This window comes from Dama dama, chromosome X, assembly GCF_033118175.1.
Source record: "Dama dama isolate Ldn47 chromosome X, ASM3311817v1, whole genome shotgun sequence".
Taxonomy (NCBI): Eukaryota; Metazoa; Chordata; class Mammalia; order Artiodactyla; family Cervidae; genus Dama; species Dama dama.
Genome location: NC_083714.1, coordinates 39,977,813 through 39,996,022, shown reverse-complemented (window position 1 = coordinate 39,996,022; position 18,210 = coordinate 39,977,813). Strand labels below are relative to the sequence as shown.

At 41.3% G+C, this 18,210-nt stretch overlaps 1 protein-coding gene across 1 annotated transcript in view; it reads right to left on the bottom strand.

Annotated features, from left to right (window-relative positions):
* Nucleotides 1–9,297: 9,297 nt before the first annotated feature.
* Nucleotides 9,298–18,210, bottom strand: part of ADGRG4 (adhesion G protein-coupled receptor G4) — a 111,078-nt gene continuing 102,165 nt past the window's right edge. Inside the window, 3 exon segments of the mRNA XM_061137545.1 lie at nucleotides 9,298–9,518; nucleotides 10,415–10,516; nucleotides 15,267–15,547. Coding sequence (XP_060993528.1) covers nucleotides 9,298–9,518; nucleotides 10,415–10,516; nucleotides 15,267–15,547 — 604 coding nt within the window.

Genomic DNA, 18,210 nt, shown 5'->3' with positions numbered 1-18,210 from the left:
CATTCTCCCCAGCATATTGTCACTGGGTTGTTGGCTGTGAACCTCTCCCTTCTTGGCTTGCATGACACCTCATAGTTCTGGTTTCCTTCCTACCTCTCTAGCCATTCCTTCAGGATGTCTTTTGAAGGCTGATCCACTTCTGTCTGACCCTTGGTATTTCTCATGTATTTCTCATGGTATTTCTCAAGGACTTCCTTGCCTTCATTATCCTATCTTCTATATTCTATCCTTCAGTAATCCCACTGATTCCTACAGTGACTTTGATTACCATCCATATGCCCCAAATCCCTGTTTCCATACTTAACTGCTCCCCTCTGCTCCAGACCTACATATCTAATTTCTTTTTAGACCTCTCCACCTGAATGTTCCACAGGCATCTCAAAATCAGATGTCCAAGACTGAATTTATCATCTTTCTCAACAATCTCCATTTGATCACCTCCACTGTTGCTATCTCAGTGAATGAGTGGCATCAGCTAAGCCAGGGAAACTCAAACGCACTATAAATATTCTTATCATTACTAAAATTTTAAATTACAAAAAGTATAGATGCTTTAATTACATAAAAATTAAAACAATCCATAAGTGGGACTTCCTTGGTGGTCTAGTGGTTAGGAGTCCAGCTTGCAGTGCAGGGGATGCGGGTTCCATCCCTGGTCAGGGAGCGAAGTTTCCCACGTGCCTCAGAGCAACTAAGTCCATGCACTCTGGAGCCCTCACAACACAACAGAAGGCCCTGCATGTCACATTGATGACCCAGTTTGCTGCGACTAAAACCCAAAGCAGCCAAATAGGGAAATAAATAATAAATATTTTTAAAAATCCACAATTATATACAATAAAATGTGAAAGTCCTCACCAATCACTCTCCCCACAGGTAAACCATTATTGACAAGAGGGTATATCCAGGGCTTACCAAATGGCCCAGTGGTAAAGAATCCACCTGCCTATGCAGGAGACAGAGGTTCGATCCTTGGGTTGGGAAGATCCCCTGGAGGAGGGCATAACAACCCACTCCACTATTCTTGCCTGGAGAATTCCATGGACAGAGGAGCCTGGTGGGCTACAGTCTATGGGGTCATAAAAGAGTTGGATACAACTTATCGACTAAACAAGTATATCCTTACAGACTTTTTGAACTACATATGTACGGAAATGCACACACACAGAGTTTTATTTTTACACATATTTTATCAAACTATATGTAGTGTTTTGCAATTTGCTTTTTTGCATAAGATATATTGCAGATATCTTTACATTATTAATCATATTGATGCAAGATTCTTTTTATTAGCTGTATATTATCTCACATTATATATAGCCCACATTTATTTAATCATTATAATATTGTTGGGCTTTAGTTTATTTCCAGTTTTCACTGTTCCAGGGTTGCAGTAAAGACCTTTGCCCTTAAATCTTTGTATTTCTGTGCTAGGATAAAATGCCGGAAATGGGGTTTCTTGGGACAATTACAGATACATTTATATTTGGATGGACACTGCTGAGATATCCTCCAAAAAGCTTTTTCCCTTCTACTTTTCAACTGGGAGACAGCATGCATACAGTAAAGTGGATAAAATGTTCTATTTTTAAGTGTACAGCTGGATGAATTTTTATATATGTAAATTCCTGTGTAACCAACATCTCTATCAAGATATATACCAGTTTCAGCACCCCAGAAGTTTTCCTCTTGCACCTACCCGGTATATGCCCTCCCTCAGAGATAACCTTTATTCTGACTTCTATAATCATCAATTATTTTTGCCTGTTCATATACATGAAATCACACTGTATATAATGTTTTATGTCTGGCTTATTCGATTCAATATAGTTTTTACATTTACCCATGTTATTCTGTGTACCCTTAGGTCATTCTTTTTTCACCATCACGTAGTATGACTATGTTTGGGTTTCCCACAATTTGTTTACTTCCAGTGCTGATGAGCATCTGGGTGCTTTCCATGTTTTTGCTGTTATGAATACCAAGTGGATATGAGCATTTGTCTTCAAGTCTTTTTGTAGTCATTTGTTTGCATTTTTCTAAAGTACATACCTAGGAGTAGAATTGTTGGGTCATAGGGTTGTTTAATTTTTTAATAGAAACTACAAAACAGTTTTCTAAAAGGGCTGTATCTGTTTGTCCTCCCACCAGTCATATAAATTGAGACCTCCACTAAGTTTATGAGAGTATCATAAACAGTATTGTTACTGGGTATTTGGTTTTCTTTCTCCACAGTCAGTTGCAAGAATTGTGTCTTTCTCATCCAGCACCTCAAACTTAATGGACTCTCAATAAATATTGTAAAGTAATTAGCCTCCAATTAAAATAAATGAATTAATGTAATAGTAAATATTTGAGGAATTAGTTTTGTAATTAAGTGACCTCTATATATTATGCCTGAGGATCTCTACCACACAGTTGGAAGAGTGAACACATGTTACTGAGGACAATTTGTTTCTGGTGTGGATGTTTTATTACCCCCAGGACAGTTCGAGTTTGTTATGGGTAGCACTGTGACTTATACACTGCTGCATCCTATATGGTGTTTTAGCATGGGACTGGGTCCAGAGGAAGCACCTATAATGACCAGCACGCAGTGCTTGGTCAGATAAACAGCTTAAAAGAATGTCAGACCTCCCTGAAACCTTTATTTTCTCACATTTCTGGACTCAGTCAAAAGGAGGCAGAGCAGAGAGGGATTTTTTCCTAGTAGACACTAGCTGTGTGGCCCCTAGCCCTAATACTAGGAAAAACTGTCCCCCATCTTCAAGTCCACCCTCCAATTTTTTTGCATGTGCAAGACTATTTATTGCAACATTTTTTTGAAATAGAAAAAGTTTGGAAACTGTCATTAGGAAAGCTGCTTAAAAAGTTATGGTGTAGCCATACAATGGAATGCCATGCAGTCTTAAAAGAAATAGCTCTTTATATTCTGATATATTACTAAATGTAAAATAACAGCAATATCAAAAAAAGTCAAGGTGCAGAGGAGTAGGTATATTACCTGACCATTATGAGGGTTAAGACAGGAGGGGGAGAAGAACTAGAGGAATATTTCCTGGGTGGAAGGCAGCTAGAAGCCAATCCAGCTCACTGACAGCCTTCACAACCTGATTTCTTAGGTCCACCAACTGGTGATGTCTGATCCACTATTAAGTATACCCCTCTGTCTCTACTCCTGAAAGGGGCAGTGTCTGAGGATTTGATGGAGCCTCTACACTAAGTTCTTATTCTTCCCCTATGATTGCTCTAAAGTTTTCCATTCTTCTGGGAATTGGTGGGCTGAGGGTTGTTTTTTTAATCTTCCTTGCAAGAACTAGGCCTTCATCAAAATTCACTGCAACTCAGATTCATTTCCATTTCTAGTCCCATTGCTGTCCAAAACCAACTAAGCATGATGGATGAGCTGGCTAACATTTTGAAGGTGAAAACTATCTATCTATCTATCTAACCATCTATCTAGCATGTCCCCTGATTTGAGTGCCTTCCCCTTGTTAATGTAGCACATCCTTCAGGCTCAACTCCCCTCCCATCTAAGTGATAGGAGGTGTGAGCAAAAGCCATCAACCCTGTTTCTATGATGAATACTAGGTTCACAAAAGTAAATCTTGAAAACTTGGGAATTTGCCAGTCCCAACTTTTTGTTTAATTTGCATAATCATTTGCATAGGACTACATACTTTAAGGACACATCTGTAGTTTTCTTATGCATTTAGATGACATGATTTTTTTCAATATTTGAAGTTACCACTTATTATTGATTTTTTTTTGCATCTTTTTTCAATACTCACACCAGAGTCCTGCAACACAGGGCCCTGAATGTCATATGCCTCCCCTGATTCTATGAATCTATGTCTGTGAGTCTGTTTCTGTTTTATAAATAAGTTCATTTACATCATATTTTAAAAATTAGATTCCACATATGAGTGATATCATATGATATTTGTCTTTGACTTATTTCACTCAGTATCAGAATCTCTAGGTTCATCCATGTTGCTGCAAGTGGTGTTATTTTGTTCCTTTTTATGGCTGAGTAATATTCCCTTGTGTATATGTACCACATCTTCTTTATTCATTCCTCTGTTGATGGATATTTAGGTTGCTTCCATGTCTTGGCTATCGTAAACAGTGCTGCTGTGAACATTGAGGTGCATGTATTTTTCAGATTATGGTTTTCCCTGGTATATGTCCAGAAGTGGGATTGCTGGATTATATGGTAGCTCTATATTTAGTTTCATGAGAAACCTCCATTCTGTTTTCCGTTAGTGGCTGCACCAATTTACATTCCCAGCAACAGTGTACAGGATTCCCTTTTTGCTACATTCTCCACAACACTTATTATTTGTTTCCTTTTTGATGTTCACTTTAAACCAATATTTAATGAAGAGCACTTAACTGTGGTATTGAGAAACAGAGTTCTGCCTTACCCAAACTACACCCCCAAACCTAGAATACCCCACTCTCAGCCTGACTAAATAGTACATCATTTCCTGCAGGGGATGCACTTCTCTTTCATCACATCCTTGCTTTAATCATTCACTCTTCCATTGTGTGTATCTGGTCTCCCCAGGTAAGCAATAAGCTGCAGGAGGTAGTGGCCTAAGTACGACATGTCTGAATCTTTCTTTTCTCGTCAGGGCTCAATGAATGCTTGGAGATTGACTGTTGATTGAAAACAGCCTAAAGATTCTAGAGTCTCTGTTCCATAATTACTCAAGTTTTTTTTCAAGCAAGTGTCTACCATTTTGTGGGTCTAGGAAGAGTAAACCAAAGGATGCCTGAAGGATATTTATTTAATCAGTGTTTGCCCTACAGTCTTACAGTGTCATCTAATTTGCCATAAACTCATGTTTTACTAATTAGCAGGAATAGTCATGAAAGGAATCATGAACTTTTCTATAAAATAGTGTTTCTATTCTTCACAGCATGTCAGATCACTAGAGACAAACTGCATGTTCATCACCCAGCAGCAGCAGAACAATCAGAATCCTATTACTCCCTGAAAATAAATACAATCATGGGCATTGTCCACAGTCCCAAATGGTCCCCCCAAATCAAAGCACTTCCAGAATGCATTTTGTTGTTGCTGTTTAGTCACTAAGTCATGTCCAACTCTTCCGCAACCCCATGGACTGTAGCCTGCCAAGCTCCTCTGTCCATGGGATTTCCCAGGCAAGAATGCTGGAGTGGGTTGCCATTTTTTTCTCCGGGGGATCTTCCCAACCCAGGAATTGAACTCATGTCTCCTGCATTGCGGGTGGATTCTTTACTGCTGAGCCACTGGAGAAGCCCATAAATATGCATAGGTTTGCTAATTATACCCAAGTCTTTTCCTTAAATCTATTTTTGAATGAAAGTGACTTAATGTTGCCAAATCAAAGACATTTTCTAACATTCAAGATACATTGTTCATCATTTATGTCAGTCCTTTCTCTCTCACTCGCTCACCTTCCCTTACTAAAAAAAAAAAAAAATGTACACATAAAGCCCTATGGGGAACAACGGAGGTGAGATTTCATGAGGACAACATTTCATAGACAATGGGGTTGACTCTGAGTCAGATATCCAGGGGCCTAAGTGCCTACCTACATTTTTTTGTTATGTGAGATGGTAGAGGGAGCAAACAGGGGTCTAAGAGCTTTATACCAGTGACTGGCACCAATGTTCCAGTCTGTTTAGTAGTCAGTGTTAAATCTTGCTTAGAGGGGCTAATACAATAGCTTTAATGGGGGTAAACCTGGTGGGTTGGACCATGAGGGAGTGAGAGCTGAGTAGGTAAGAGTTATCACTATAAAGAGAAAGAGGTTAAGTTGTATTATGTTTCTCTGTGCTAGAAAATGTATAGCCCTCGTCTCATTTAAGCCTCACTTCAACTCTATGATGAATGTAATATTACTACCCCAAGCCTCACATCTAGGAATCTCTGTCACATCTCTGCCAAGAGCTGCAATATGAACTCAGCTCTGCTCTCTCCATGGCCCACTGCACCATATACATTCATGAGAGTAATGGGGAACTCAGTTTGTGATATTGAAACCCAAGAATTTATCTCTTTGTTCCTCATTGGAAGAGTCCAGTTACCTTTATTTATTTTCATTTGTTTATTTCTTGAAGAAATAGTACACTCTCTCAGCACAAGATTCAAAAGAGGTATATGGTGAAAAGTAAATCTCCCTTCCTCCTTGGTTCCCAGATACCCAGTTCCCCTTCCTGAAGACTACCACTCATTCTTGTTGCTTGTGTATCCTTCCAGAATGTTCATCTCTTTACTTGTTTATACCTAAGGACAAATGTGAGCAACCTGCCTTGGCTGGGAAGCCTTGGTGACAGCATTTGGGATGAGATCAAGAAGGCCACCCTTTGTGCTTAGTCACAGAGAGCAAGGTAGGCAAAATTCATCCTCAGGGTCACTCCATTTCAGTGAGTCTTCTCGCCTCCATCCCCCTACTGTCCTGCTCACCCTGACCTATCCTTTCCTCCCAAGGGAGAACCACTGGCTTCAGACAGCTCCTGTTCTGTTCCCTTGCTCAGAACCCTGCCTGCTGTGCCTCAGGGGCTGTCTTGGTTGAGAAGTTCATCCCCCCTAAGGAACTGATGGGTGTCTGGATTGATGAGCCACTGTTTTCACAAAACATGTTGACATTTTAACAAGGGGCTTCAATCAAAAGAGTAACTTGAATAATGGGGATTTCAGATGCTTTGTCATGACAAGCCAACAGGATAGCATTTTTTTTTTTCCTCAAAAGGTATGACCTTGTGACTTTTCTTCTCTCCTTCCTGCATGCGTGTCAGACCAACTGGGTACCTGGAAACTTGGGCCACCTGAAATTGCTTGACTCTCAGTGCAGTGAGGACTCTGACCATGGTCTTTTTTTTCCTTTCAGGATGTGGACACAAGAGTTTTTGAAACAAAATCTCCAACTCTGTAGACAGTTCTCCCCTAACATAGGCTCACGTCTTCTCTACCAAAAGATAGGAAACAACTATTACAATGAATAGGAGAATTATTCTAGCTTCAATATTCACTAAATGCTATCTCATTCTGCCCCTTCCAAAATAATATTTAGAATACGAAGCTGGAGCAGATGGTTTTACAAATTCAACATTTTCCGCAATCTGAGGGTGGGGGAAAGTGGGATTTCTGCCGGGATTTACTGATGAAATCTTTGTTTGTGAATGGAATTCATTTTGATTTCCTCAGGTAATATTCTTCTCACACTATTAGACACAGCTTCACAACTCAAGGAAGAGAAACAGTTGGGATCTTCATCAAAGTAGTCTGCATTGGAAAACAAAAAAGAGCATTTTCAGCTGTGGCATTACAGGCTTTGCACATAGTAGCATCAAAAGATACGTTTATCAATTGAAGGAATAAATAGAAGAATTAGAAAGGAAGTAAAAGTTGTGGTGCTTTCCTCAGATAGTTTAATCTAAATCTGGGGTGAATTAATTCATCCTGACAGCATTGTTAGGCAATTACAAGTGCATCCGTTCAACCTGCATTATGACTTACAAGCTGTATTGTTCGCAGTAACCCTAACCAAGGTGGGGGCTAGTCATGGGCAAAGACTGGAGGCCTTCAGGAAGAGACAACATAAAATAATAGCACACCTATATGTATCCCCTATGAAATAGATATTCTTGCTCTGAAGGTTCAGCTGTTTCTCAAGTTTGAGAGTGCCTAGTGGTACAGACAGTGCAAGTTTTCACTCAGTGCTAATGGAATCAAGTTTCTGGCTGCCATACATCTGATGGCAGCATTCAGATTGCATTTTTATAACCTGTGGCCCAAGAGGCTGGACATCCCGCCCCACTGGCTGAGTTACTGTCACAAATAACGAGCATCTCGGTGCTGGCTGCAGGCATCTGGGCTCTCCAGGTCTATAGCTTGGTCTAACAACATTACAATCCAGGATGTGGTATTTACTACTGCTCTTTCAAAGAAAAACATGCCCATTTGTGTTGCATATTTGCTTATGAAACAATATCTCTCAGAGGCAGCAGGGGAGCCAGGAGTAACTCACCCTCTTAGAAAAATATTCCCCAATCAGTCACAGCTATTATCATCCAAGGAACTCCCACAATTCTGCCCTCCATATGCCATGCTTCCTCAGTGCCTCCTTATGAGCACCAACATATCTTCAGGTTAGCTGGCCAGAGTATGATGGATGCTTATGGCCAGGGAAAGATTTTCTTCACACGCACCACCAGGCAGAAATGGAGACAGAGACTCCAACACTAGTCAATGAGCCTAAACTGGAAAATGATGTTGCTTCGCATGGTCCTGAAGCTGATAGGCACTTTGGAGATGGTCCATCTTGGACCCACTCCACCTTCCACCATCTTGAAGGTAAGGAAATGTCACTCTGAGTAGGGAAGTGATGTGCCCAAGGCCACAGAGTTAGTGGCTTAAGCCAAAGCCTTCTGATTCCAAATTTGGTGTTTTAATTTTTTTTTCAACCCATCATACTGCTTCCAGATTGGCTGCAGCTCTTGGAAATAGAACTGCTGAAGGAGCCAATAGAATGAAAACTACAATGGATGAGGCTGTTCTACCACCAGCACTGAGATGGTGGGAGAATGACTACAGCCAGGCCACCAGAGGTATTCTGTGTGTTGACTGGAATCTACTTTGGTCTTTAAGAAAGGAAAACAACCTGCACTACAATACAACCGGAAGCACAGAACACAAAGTCGCTACATCACCCCCTTGAAGTTCTTAAGTTCTTGCTTTAGTTTGCCTTTCTCTTTACTTTAGGCTTTCAGACCAATCTTTTTGCTACACTTTCCCTCCTAACACTCAACTCCAACTCAACATCAGTCACTGTACCTAGAAACTTGGCTTCCTATGGAAGAAGGTGAGCATCTAAGAGTGATGTCCAGTGCAGCCTGTATTCTCAAGGGTGTGTGATGAGCAACTAGCCTGGGAGCCAGAAGACCTGAGTTCTGGCCCCACTTCTGCTGCTGGTGGGCTGAGTGGCTGTCCGTAAAGCATTCTCCTTTTCCTGCTTAAGGTCCCTCATCTGTAAAATAGGGGCTTGCACTGAACAGCACATAAGGTGCCCTTGGATTTTAACAGTGTGTGAGGATCATTTGCAATTACCCATGAATGATTTTTTACCTCCAGTCTTTTCTCTCCTCCATTAATCTAACCACCCACTGCATTGTACACACGAAGTTCAGTGTGTGCTTCTATGCACAGTTTCTCGGCCTAGAGTGAGCCTGGGTGTACACATGGACCTGTGCACGTCGTCTTGAGGAAGAAGCATCTCCCAAGACCGCATCTGTGGCCTCACACTAATTCAGTGTCTCTGGAATATAAGTGTAGACAGCATAGCCTTTTCTCTCACCATTTGGGGAACTTGTTTCTCTAGGTGTGCCTTGGGCAGAGCCTAAAGATTTCAAAATGGAACTAGCTGTAGCTGACTTGACAGATGATGTCAACAAGTTGTGCACGAAGATTTTCCTCAGTCTTTCCCATTTCTGCCCAACATTGAACCCACACCAGGTGCTGCCATCTGGAATGACACTCCAAACAGTTAAAAACGGAAAACTCATCAAATTCTACACTTCAAATGGGTAGATTATACCTCAAGAATCCTCTTAAAAATATAAAGCTCAATGTACAGGCTGTTCACTCTGGGTACCTCAAAGAGTGAAAAGTAAGTCTGAACCATAATGCGTAGTACAGGCAGAGCCAATTCACTTACCAAGGATGCCTCCTTCCCCTAGAGCCCAGTACAGGGATCAGCAGGTTACTGACATGCCCAGCAAAAAGGAATAGGATCTCTGTGCTACTTATAGAATCTTCCAGTTCAAGCTCCGCCTTCCCTAAAGGCAATAAACTGAGCTTTGCATGGAGACTGAGAAAAGCTACCTAAATGGGATGGAAGAGCCTTTGGATGTATAAAAAACTGGTTTGCCTGGACTGGAGCTCTTTTCACTGGCAACACCAGAGTCCACTACATCTCTCACTGTGCAGGAAGGACCTTTGGTCCATCTGGGCAGCCCACCAGCCATCTTAGGGAGGCTGACAAGTTCTCTCCTCCTCCACCATCACTCTTTGTTTCCCACATCTGGCTATGGGCCAGAAAGCCCCTGGGACTCAGTGCCTGGAACACAGTAGGCACTCAATCAATGTTCTTTTAATTGAGTTGAGACTCAAGTGACAGCAAGGACAAGCAGTCCAAGGAATTTAGGCCAAAAGCGAACCTCACTAAGTTAAAATATGGCCCAAATCACACCCTTCACCTGACTTCATTCATCTCCACACAAAAGTACAAATCATTTTCCTGGCAAGGAAACAGCCTCCGTTTGATGCTAATGCCATATGAACTCAAGTCAGGAGGCCAGTTAACCTCGTCAGTTTGGAAAAGCTGCAAAAGTTAAAACTTTACCCCAAATGGCATCTTACCAGAAGTGTTATCCAGTGGCAACCACCCATAACAGAAAGGCAGCTGCTACTGCTTCTGCACATGCTCCTTCATTGCACAGTGGAACACAAAAATGAGGAACCCTAAGTCAGGAGAAGAAGGTCAGTCTCTTTCAGCTTCCTTCACTCACGGTCACCAGTGCCTAGACTCAAGCCTACTCTTGTCACCATCAATATTTCTTCTAAGGAAACCCAAGGCTATTACTAGTTTTCTGAGGTCACCTTTCTAGCTCCTTCCCAACTGGCAGTGATAATAAGAAAGTGTATCAAGATTTCACATCAACCATAGTTTTGCTCCTGGGCTACTGTCCATCCTAGAGCTTGAGAGGTCAGGTGTGCAGTGAGAAGCAGCCTCTGAGATGGCTTTCAGTGTAGCCCAGACCCTGGCATTCACATCCTTATAGAGTCTCCTCCCATGTTGTACCAACAGAATAAAATATGGCAGAAGTGATGGCACATCATTTGCAAGATTGGATTATAAAAGACATTGTACAGTCTCTCTCTCTCTGGCTCCTTGTCTTTCTCTCCCTACCCACCCTGCCCCCACCCTCAGAGCTGATTAGAAGCTATAATGGTAATCATATTACAATTTATAATGGGTAAAATGGAGTGTAAGCTTTAAAACTTGTGAATCACTATATTGTACACCTGTAACTTAAATAATATTGTACAGCGACATTACTTCAATTTTAAAAAAAGAAAGAAGGGACTTCCCTGGTGGTCCTGTGGTAAAGACTCTGTGCTTCCAATGCAGGGGCCATGGGTTCAATCCCTGGCTGGGGAACTAAATCCCCACATGCCACATGGCCAAAAATTAAGTAAGTAAATAAATAAATATATGGAACTTAAAAAATTTTAAATAAATAAAAATAAAACCCATAAAGGCTTCCCTGGTGGTCCAGTGGTTAAGAATCCAGCTTGCAATGCAGGGGACACTGGTTCAGCCCCCGATCTGGAAAGATTCCACATGCCAAGGAGCAACTAAGCTTGTCATGTACCACAATGAAATGAAGCCCATGCACCTAAAGCCCATGCTCTGCAACAAGAGTTTGTTGTTTAGTTGCTAAGTCAGGTCCTACTCATTCAAGACCCCAAGGACTGTATCCCACCAGGCTCCTCTGTCCATGGGATTCTCCAGGCAAGAATACTGGAGGAGGGGTGCCATTCCCTTCTCCAGGGCATCTTTCTGACCCAGGGATCAAACGTGATCAATCCCTGATCTCCTGCATTGCACGCAGATTCTTTACCCCCGAGCCACCGGGGAAGCAACAAGAGAAGTCACTGCAATAAGACGCCTGCACACCACAACTAGAGAGAGTAGCTCCCGCTCACCACAACTACAGAAAGCTTGCACAGCAATGAAGACCCAGTGCAGCCATAAATAAATAAAAATAAAAAAGAAAGAAAGAAAAAAGGGACATTAAATGGTCTGCTTCATGGAGTGGGGAGCTTTCTGTCTCTAGGAAGCTTCAGGTGGAGGCTTACTGTTACTTGATGGGAAGATCTGGCTTCTCCAGCCCCAGCCCCAAGCCTCTCTGATTTCATGTGGGAGGCAGCAATCTGGAGGCTAAACAGAATGACAAATCTCACTACCTCCCCTGAGGGCTTTATCTCTATTTGTAACCGAAACTCTGTGGTGAGGAAGCCAGCAGCACTCGCTCTTTGGCTAAGCAGTGACCAGCTGGAAGGTAGTCCAGCAACTTGATGAGAGCATACCCCAGTCTCGGTCTCCTTCAACTTCAGCAGGAATAAGGGGGCCACAGTGACAAGCCGCCCCTCTTACTGCTCTGATTTCCTGCACGGAGTTTAGCTAGTTCTCAGACTTAAAGGTTATTCTGTGAATTGCAATGAGCTGCGTGCCAGCTCTCCCTCTCTGCCTGACAGCCTCCCTTTTTCTTTCCAATAACAGATTGATCTGCTTACTCACTAGCACATAGCCATGAGGGAAGATGGCAGGTTTTTGCCACCTGTATTTTTATTTGTGCATCCCTCCTTCAGAAATAGCTCATCAAGAGCATCATTTTTTCACACCTGACCACAGGGCAACCCCCTTCAGCCAAACTCGCAAACTTGCCATCTGTCTTTTAAATGGCTAATTTGTTCACTTGTTTCATTGCATTCTTGTTTTGAATATCTGGGACGTGTACATGTGTGTGTATGTCTATAGAACTTGAGTTTAAAACTCCGAGTTCTGAAACCCCCCTCTCTGTAAGATGGCACATTCTATCTTGTAGGCCGGACTAGGAACTAGGAAGGCTTGGTGATTGACATAAAGTCTATCTGACAGACAGAGACAGCCTGGCTCTGTCGATGCTGGATCTGTGGGGCTTTGGTTTTCATCTTCAGGAGATATCGCATTGGATTCTGCATCTACCCATCCAGGCTTCCCATTTAGAGACGACTTTCTCCTTCCAGTGTGAGAACGAAACACGTGCTGTTTTGCAAACACCTCTCCTCTGCTTTTAGCTCTAAACTTATTTGTTTTCGGGTTCCTTCGTCTGCTTTCCCTTTAATCCCTGTTTCCATAAGGTTGAGTGTGTTTCTCCTCAGAGCTCATGTGCCTGAGAGAAGCCTGGAGTTAACTGCTTAGGAAGAAATCCACACAGGCATTTGGTTCTGAAGCCACCTCAGTACACAGTCTAGAGCAAGGCACTTTCGTTCTCAAAGCGTCATGCTGCTGAGACTGGGGTATCTCAGTCCAGGTAAAGTCAAGAAGTAAAATGTAGAACCTTCGCCAGGGCATCAGTCAATGATCTGGGATACAACCAAATGTTGGTAGCCTCAAAAGTAACTGTGTGACAGTGGTGTGCAGCGCTTCTAAAAATTCTGTCCCCACTGCCAGAAGGAATAAAGATAGCATGTGGGTAAAAAACAACACATTTTGTGTCTCTTTATATTCCAATCAGAATTGGCTATATAAGGGATATCCCTGGTAGTCTAGTGGTTAAGGCTCCACACTTCAATGCAGGGTGCATGGGTTTGATTCCTGGTCGGGGAACTAAGATCCTGCATGCCACTCGGTTTTTACTTTAAAAAGTAAAAAATTTTTAAAAAGAATTGGCTTGTTGGTGGAATCCAGTGGAACAGAAAGTTTCTTTCTTTTTTTTCTTAAAGGTTTTTTTTTTGATGTAGACCATTTTTGAAGTCTTTATTGAATTTGTTGCAGTATTGCTTCAACTTTGCTGCAGTATTGCTTCAACATTGCTTCAGTATTGCTTTTTGTTTTTTTTGGCCATGAAGTATGTGGGATCTTAGCTCCCTGATCAGGATGGAAGCAGCACACCCTGCATTAAAGGTGAAGTCTTAACCACTGGACTGCCAGGGAAGTCCCAAAAAGTTTCAGTTGGTACACCTCATTGCTCTAAAATGAGATGGTTTCTTGAATCATAGGACTTGCGGTCAAAGAGTATACCTTATTCTGGATTGTTTCCCCACCCCCTGCAGCACCTTGTAAATGACTGGCCTAAAGGAACTGCACAGCAATTCACATTTCCCAAGTTTCCTCAGGGGTTAACAACCACAATGATAAAGGATTCTGAGGTTTTTAAAATGCCAAATTTGAAACAAAGTTTTAATATTTCCCCCCAGCAGCATTTCTCAGAGCTTCTAGATACAAAGGTACATTGTGCCATTTCAAGAGTGAGGGAGGTACTTTTCTGCATTTCCCAAAGTTCTTTGACCATAGTACTCCTTCTTGCTGAGCACCCTATGGGATCACCAGCTCCCTTTACTCTGATAAAAGGGTTAAGAGCAATAAAGGAGACCCTAACTCAATGGACTTCCCAGGTCGATTCACAGCCTCCCCTAGCAGCCCAGATAAACTGAGCCAATCTTGAAGGTAAAAGTGTGGGGTGGAATTTGAGACACCCAGGATTGTTCTGCATGCCTCTTCTTACCAACATTTTTAACTAGGCAACATCAGATTAAAACAAATAGCAGCAATTACTCAGAGGTGTGTTAACCAGAGCCCTAGCTTTTACTTTTCATGGCATCCTTGGTCTTCCATTTATTAACTTCAGTAATCATTTGCTCCTTTCACCAGAAAATAGAGAGTGAAGGGCTATAAAGTCATTAGTTTAGGATCAGCTAATTCAACCAGCTGTAGTAACTTTTTCAAGATTGGTTTGTAGCAAAACCGAGATCAGAACCTTGGCTTCTTGCCAGGACCCATTGCTCTTTGCTCTCCACCTCCAATCCTCTACGGCTCTAGAACTTCCTAACCAGGTTCCTTCCCACAATATGAGGATATCTGATGCAGCCAGAGTCTATAGGGTCAACAGTTCAATGTTTACACTGCCCAGTAATTTCTCTGTTCAACAGGATTTGAGTCTGTACACTTAGGAGCTCAATGTATCAATGCAATGAATACTGTAGGAAGTACTGCCAATCAGTGTTCCATAGAGACACGGCCAACTAACAAGAACCTACTGTATAGCACAGGAAACTCTACTCAATTCTCTGCAATGGCCTATATGGGAAAGAATCTAAAAAAGAGTGAATATATGTGTATATATAACTGATTCACTTTGATGTACAGCAGAAACTAATGCAACATTGAAAATCAACTATACTCCAATACTCAGCTGGAGCTGAGTTAGCTATCTGGGTTTCTCTCTACATCCCTGAGTAAGAGAGAGTGGGCTCATTTAATGAAGCCCTAACATCTCGCCAGTGTTTCTAATGGCTTCCTGTCAGTCACTGACAGCAGAGGCCTCTTGGATTATTTTTTCCTCCTTTGAAAAAATACTGAAGACTAAAGGTAAGATTTTCTAAAGCCGTAAGAACTTTGGAGGTCTAGCTTGAGCCACAGAAGGTACAGAGAAACAACAGTTACCTTGCAAAGTGTTAAAAATGGCAAAAAGATATAAGAAAAGGATTCTCACAGGTCCCCAGGCAAAAAAGGCCAACCCCCAGGTGAGACCAAGTAAGAAGGTCAGGCCAGTTGTGCCTTTAAGGTCTTGTAGAATCATCTTCCATCAAGTCTTTTGGCTTTGGGATTTCATGGAGTTCAGTTGAGCAAGAACAATGCAGAACATGGAGAGATTCATGAGAAATATGAGGCAAAAATAAGCCACCACTGAGATGTAAAAGATAGGAACATCTTTAATCCAACAACTGGAAGAGACCAAGGAGAGAAGCCCATTGTGAGGTAGAGAAACGTAAACTCCTACTTATTTTACTGGAGTGTAGTTGATTTTCAATGTTGCATTAGTTTCCGCTATACGTCAAAGTGAATCAGTTATATAAACACATATATTCACTCTTTTTAAGGTTCTTTTCCCATATAGGCCATTACAGAGTATTGAGTAGAGTTCCCTGTGCTATACTATACGTTCTTGTTAGTTATTTATTTTATACATAGTAGTGTGTATATGTCAATACACACAATTTATCCCTCCCCCTCTTTCTCTCCTGGTAACCATAAGTTTGTTTTCTACATCTGTGACTCTATTTGTTTTTAAACTGCTTTTTTTTTTTTTATAAGACTCTGAAGATCACCGAGTCAGTTTCATTTCACATGAGAACACCTAGGCCTAGGGTGTGAACCAACCCGGCAGAGTTCATTCATGCTCACTGGGGGAGAGCTGAGACCAGAACTCCAATCTCCTGAGCTTCAGTCCAGGGTTCTTCCCAGCCTCAATTTAGAAATCCTAGAGGACAGTTCTGCCTTACACATGCAGAAACTTCTCAGTCCAGTTCCCTAGGAGACTATTTTCTTCCTCAACAGCAGAAAATGAAATTATGTATTTCCCCCCAATGTGGCTTACACCTGAGTTTTCATTTGCAGGATAGATTCTGCTTTGCATGATAAATATCACAGTGAAAGGACATAGGTAATGACTGGCTTTTTAGAATGTTATATCAAACAGTAATGAGATCATCAGACATAATGAAAATGCAACAAAAACAGGACAGCTCTAACTACATTGCTTTCAAATATGATGTTTAGTTTTGACCTCCCACCACAACTTCAAACTTCAAAAGGCAACTCTGGCCACTGGATTGATTAATGGCTCTACAGTTTCTATTAAAGAAGAAATATGTAGTAATTTATATGAACAGATAATTCATCTCATAATATGCCAGTTACTACAGACATTATCTCTGATTTTTGAACATAGACAAGCTTTACTAGTATAACTGTGTGTCAACTTAGCTGAGACTTATTTTCCAGAACCAGGAAAATCCCCTGTGGTCATATTGTTCATGTTGGCATGGATACTTTCATGTACAAGTGCATTTTGTGTGTTTGTGTAGGTGGGATGGGATTCGGGCTGAGGGATGCATTTAATTCTCCCAGTGGAATCTAATACTTAGGGTTACCCAGGTTTGTGGTTGCCAGTGGGGATGGGGATGAGAAAGGGATGGATTGGGAATTTGGGATTAGCAAATGCAAACTGTTACATATATGTGTAACTGAATCACTTTGCTGTATACCAGAAACTAACATAACACTTTAAATCAACTAGATTTGGATAAAATAGATTTTTAAATAGATTTAGATTTAATAAATATTGTTACTGCATTCCTGTATGTGCTTATTTGCCAATCTGAAGTGCAATAAATTGGGCACTTATTGCAAAATGTCTGTGGCTTATAACAATAAAGATGTTCAACCTTGTGGTCAAAAAAAAAAAAAAAAAACCAGAACTTAAGGTTCCCCAAATATCACCTTCAACCTTAAAAAAGGCTCTGAAAATTCTTTTAAAAAGGTAGCACTATATGCTTGCATAGAGAATCATCTCCATGACATGTTAAGTACGCAAAGAATCGGACACGACTGAGCGACTGAACTGAACTGATCTACTATTTGGGTGACAAAGTGTGCAGGAGAATATCTACACAAATTTGATTGTTGGTAATAAGAGTTGCATAGAGGGATGAAAACTGGGGAGCTGGGCTTTGGGAGTGGACTTTACTTTTCATCCTCTTGTAAAAAGGACTTTACTTTTCATCCTCTTGTACCTTTCATCCCACCCTTTTGTACATTTGAATTTTATACCGTGTGCCTGTACTATTTCTTCAAAATACAGTTGTTTTTTAAAAAGCTCTTAGAGTACTCTGCCTTTTACTCACCAATTCACATATGAAAGGGTTCTTTTCAGGGGGAGTGGAGTGGATTTTGTTCTGGTTTTGCTTTTGCTTTTGATTTTTGAAGAAGAATCACCATTAGACATTGGGGACCCTTTAAGTCACAAAACAAGCAAGGAAGGAGGATGGAGGAGATGAGAAGAAAGGGAAGAGAAAGGGTAGAGAAAGAAAGGATAACAAGGAGTTATAATTAGAAGGCATCTGCTGGCAGTGGTAATATAATATTGACCCTCTGGAAACTGTCATCTCAATATGAAAGATGGAGAGATCTGGGGGGCAAGACCTTGTGCATTTGATTCCTGTCCAGCAGGAGAGGAAATCTATAGTGAAAAAGAACTTGAGAGGCTACGATAAAGAGAATGAACATAATGAAGAATGGATAAGTAAAAAGCAATTTGAAGTATAAAGTGAGGTTGTAAAACTGGAGCCCATTATACAGAGTGAAGTAAGCCAGAAAGATAAACACCAATACAGTATACTAACGCATATATGTGGAATTTAGAAAGATGGTAACGATAACCCTATATGCAAAACAGAAAAAGAGACACAGATGTACAGAACAGATTTTTGGACTCTGTGGGAGAAGGCGAGGGTGGGATGATCTGAGAGAACAGCATCGAAACATGTATATTATTATATGTGAAATAGATCGCCAGTCCAGGTTCGATGCATGAGACAAGTGCTCG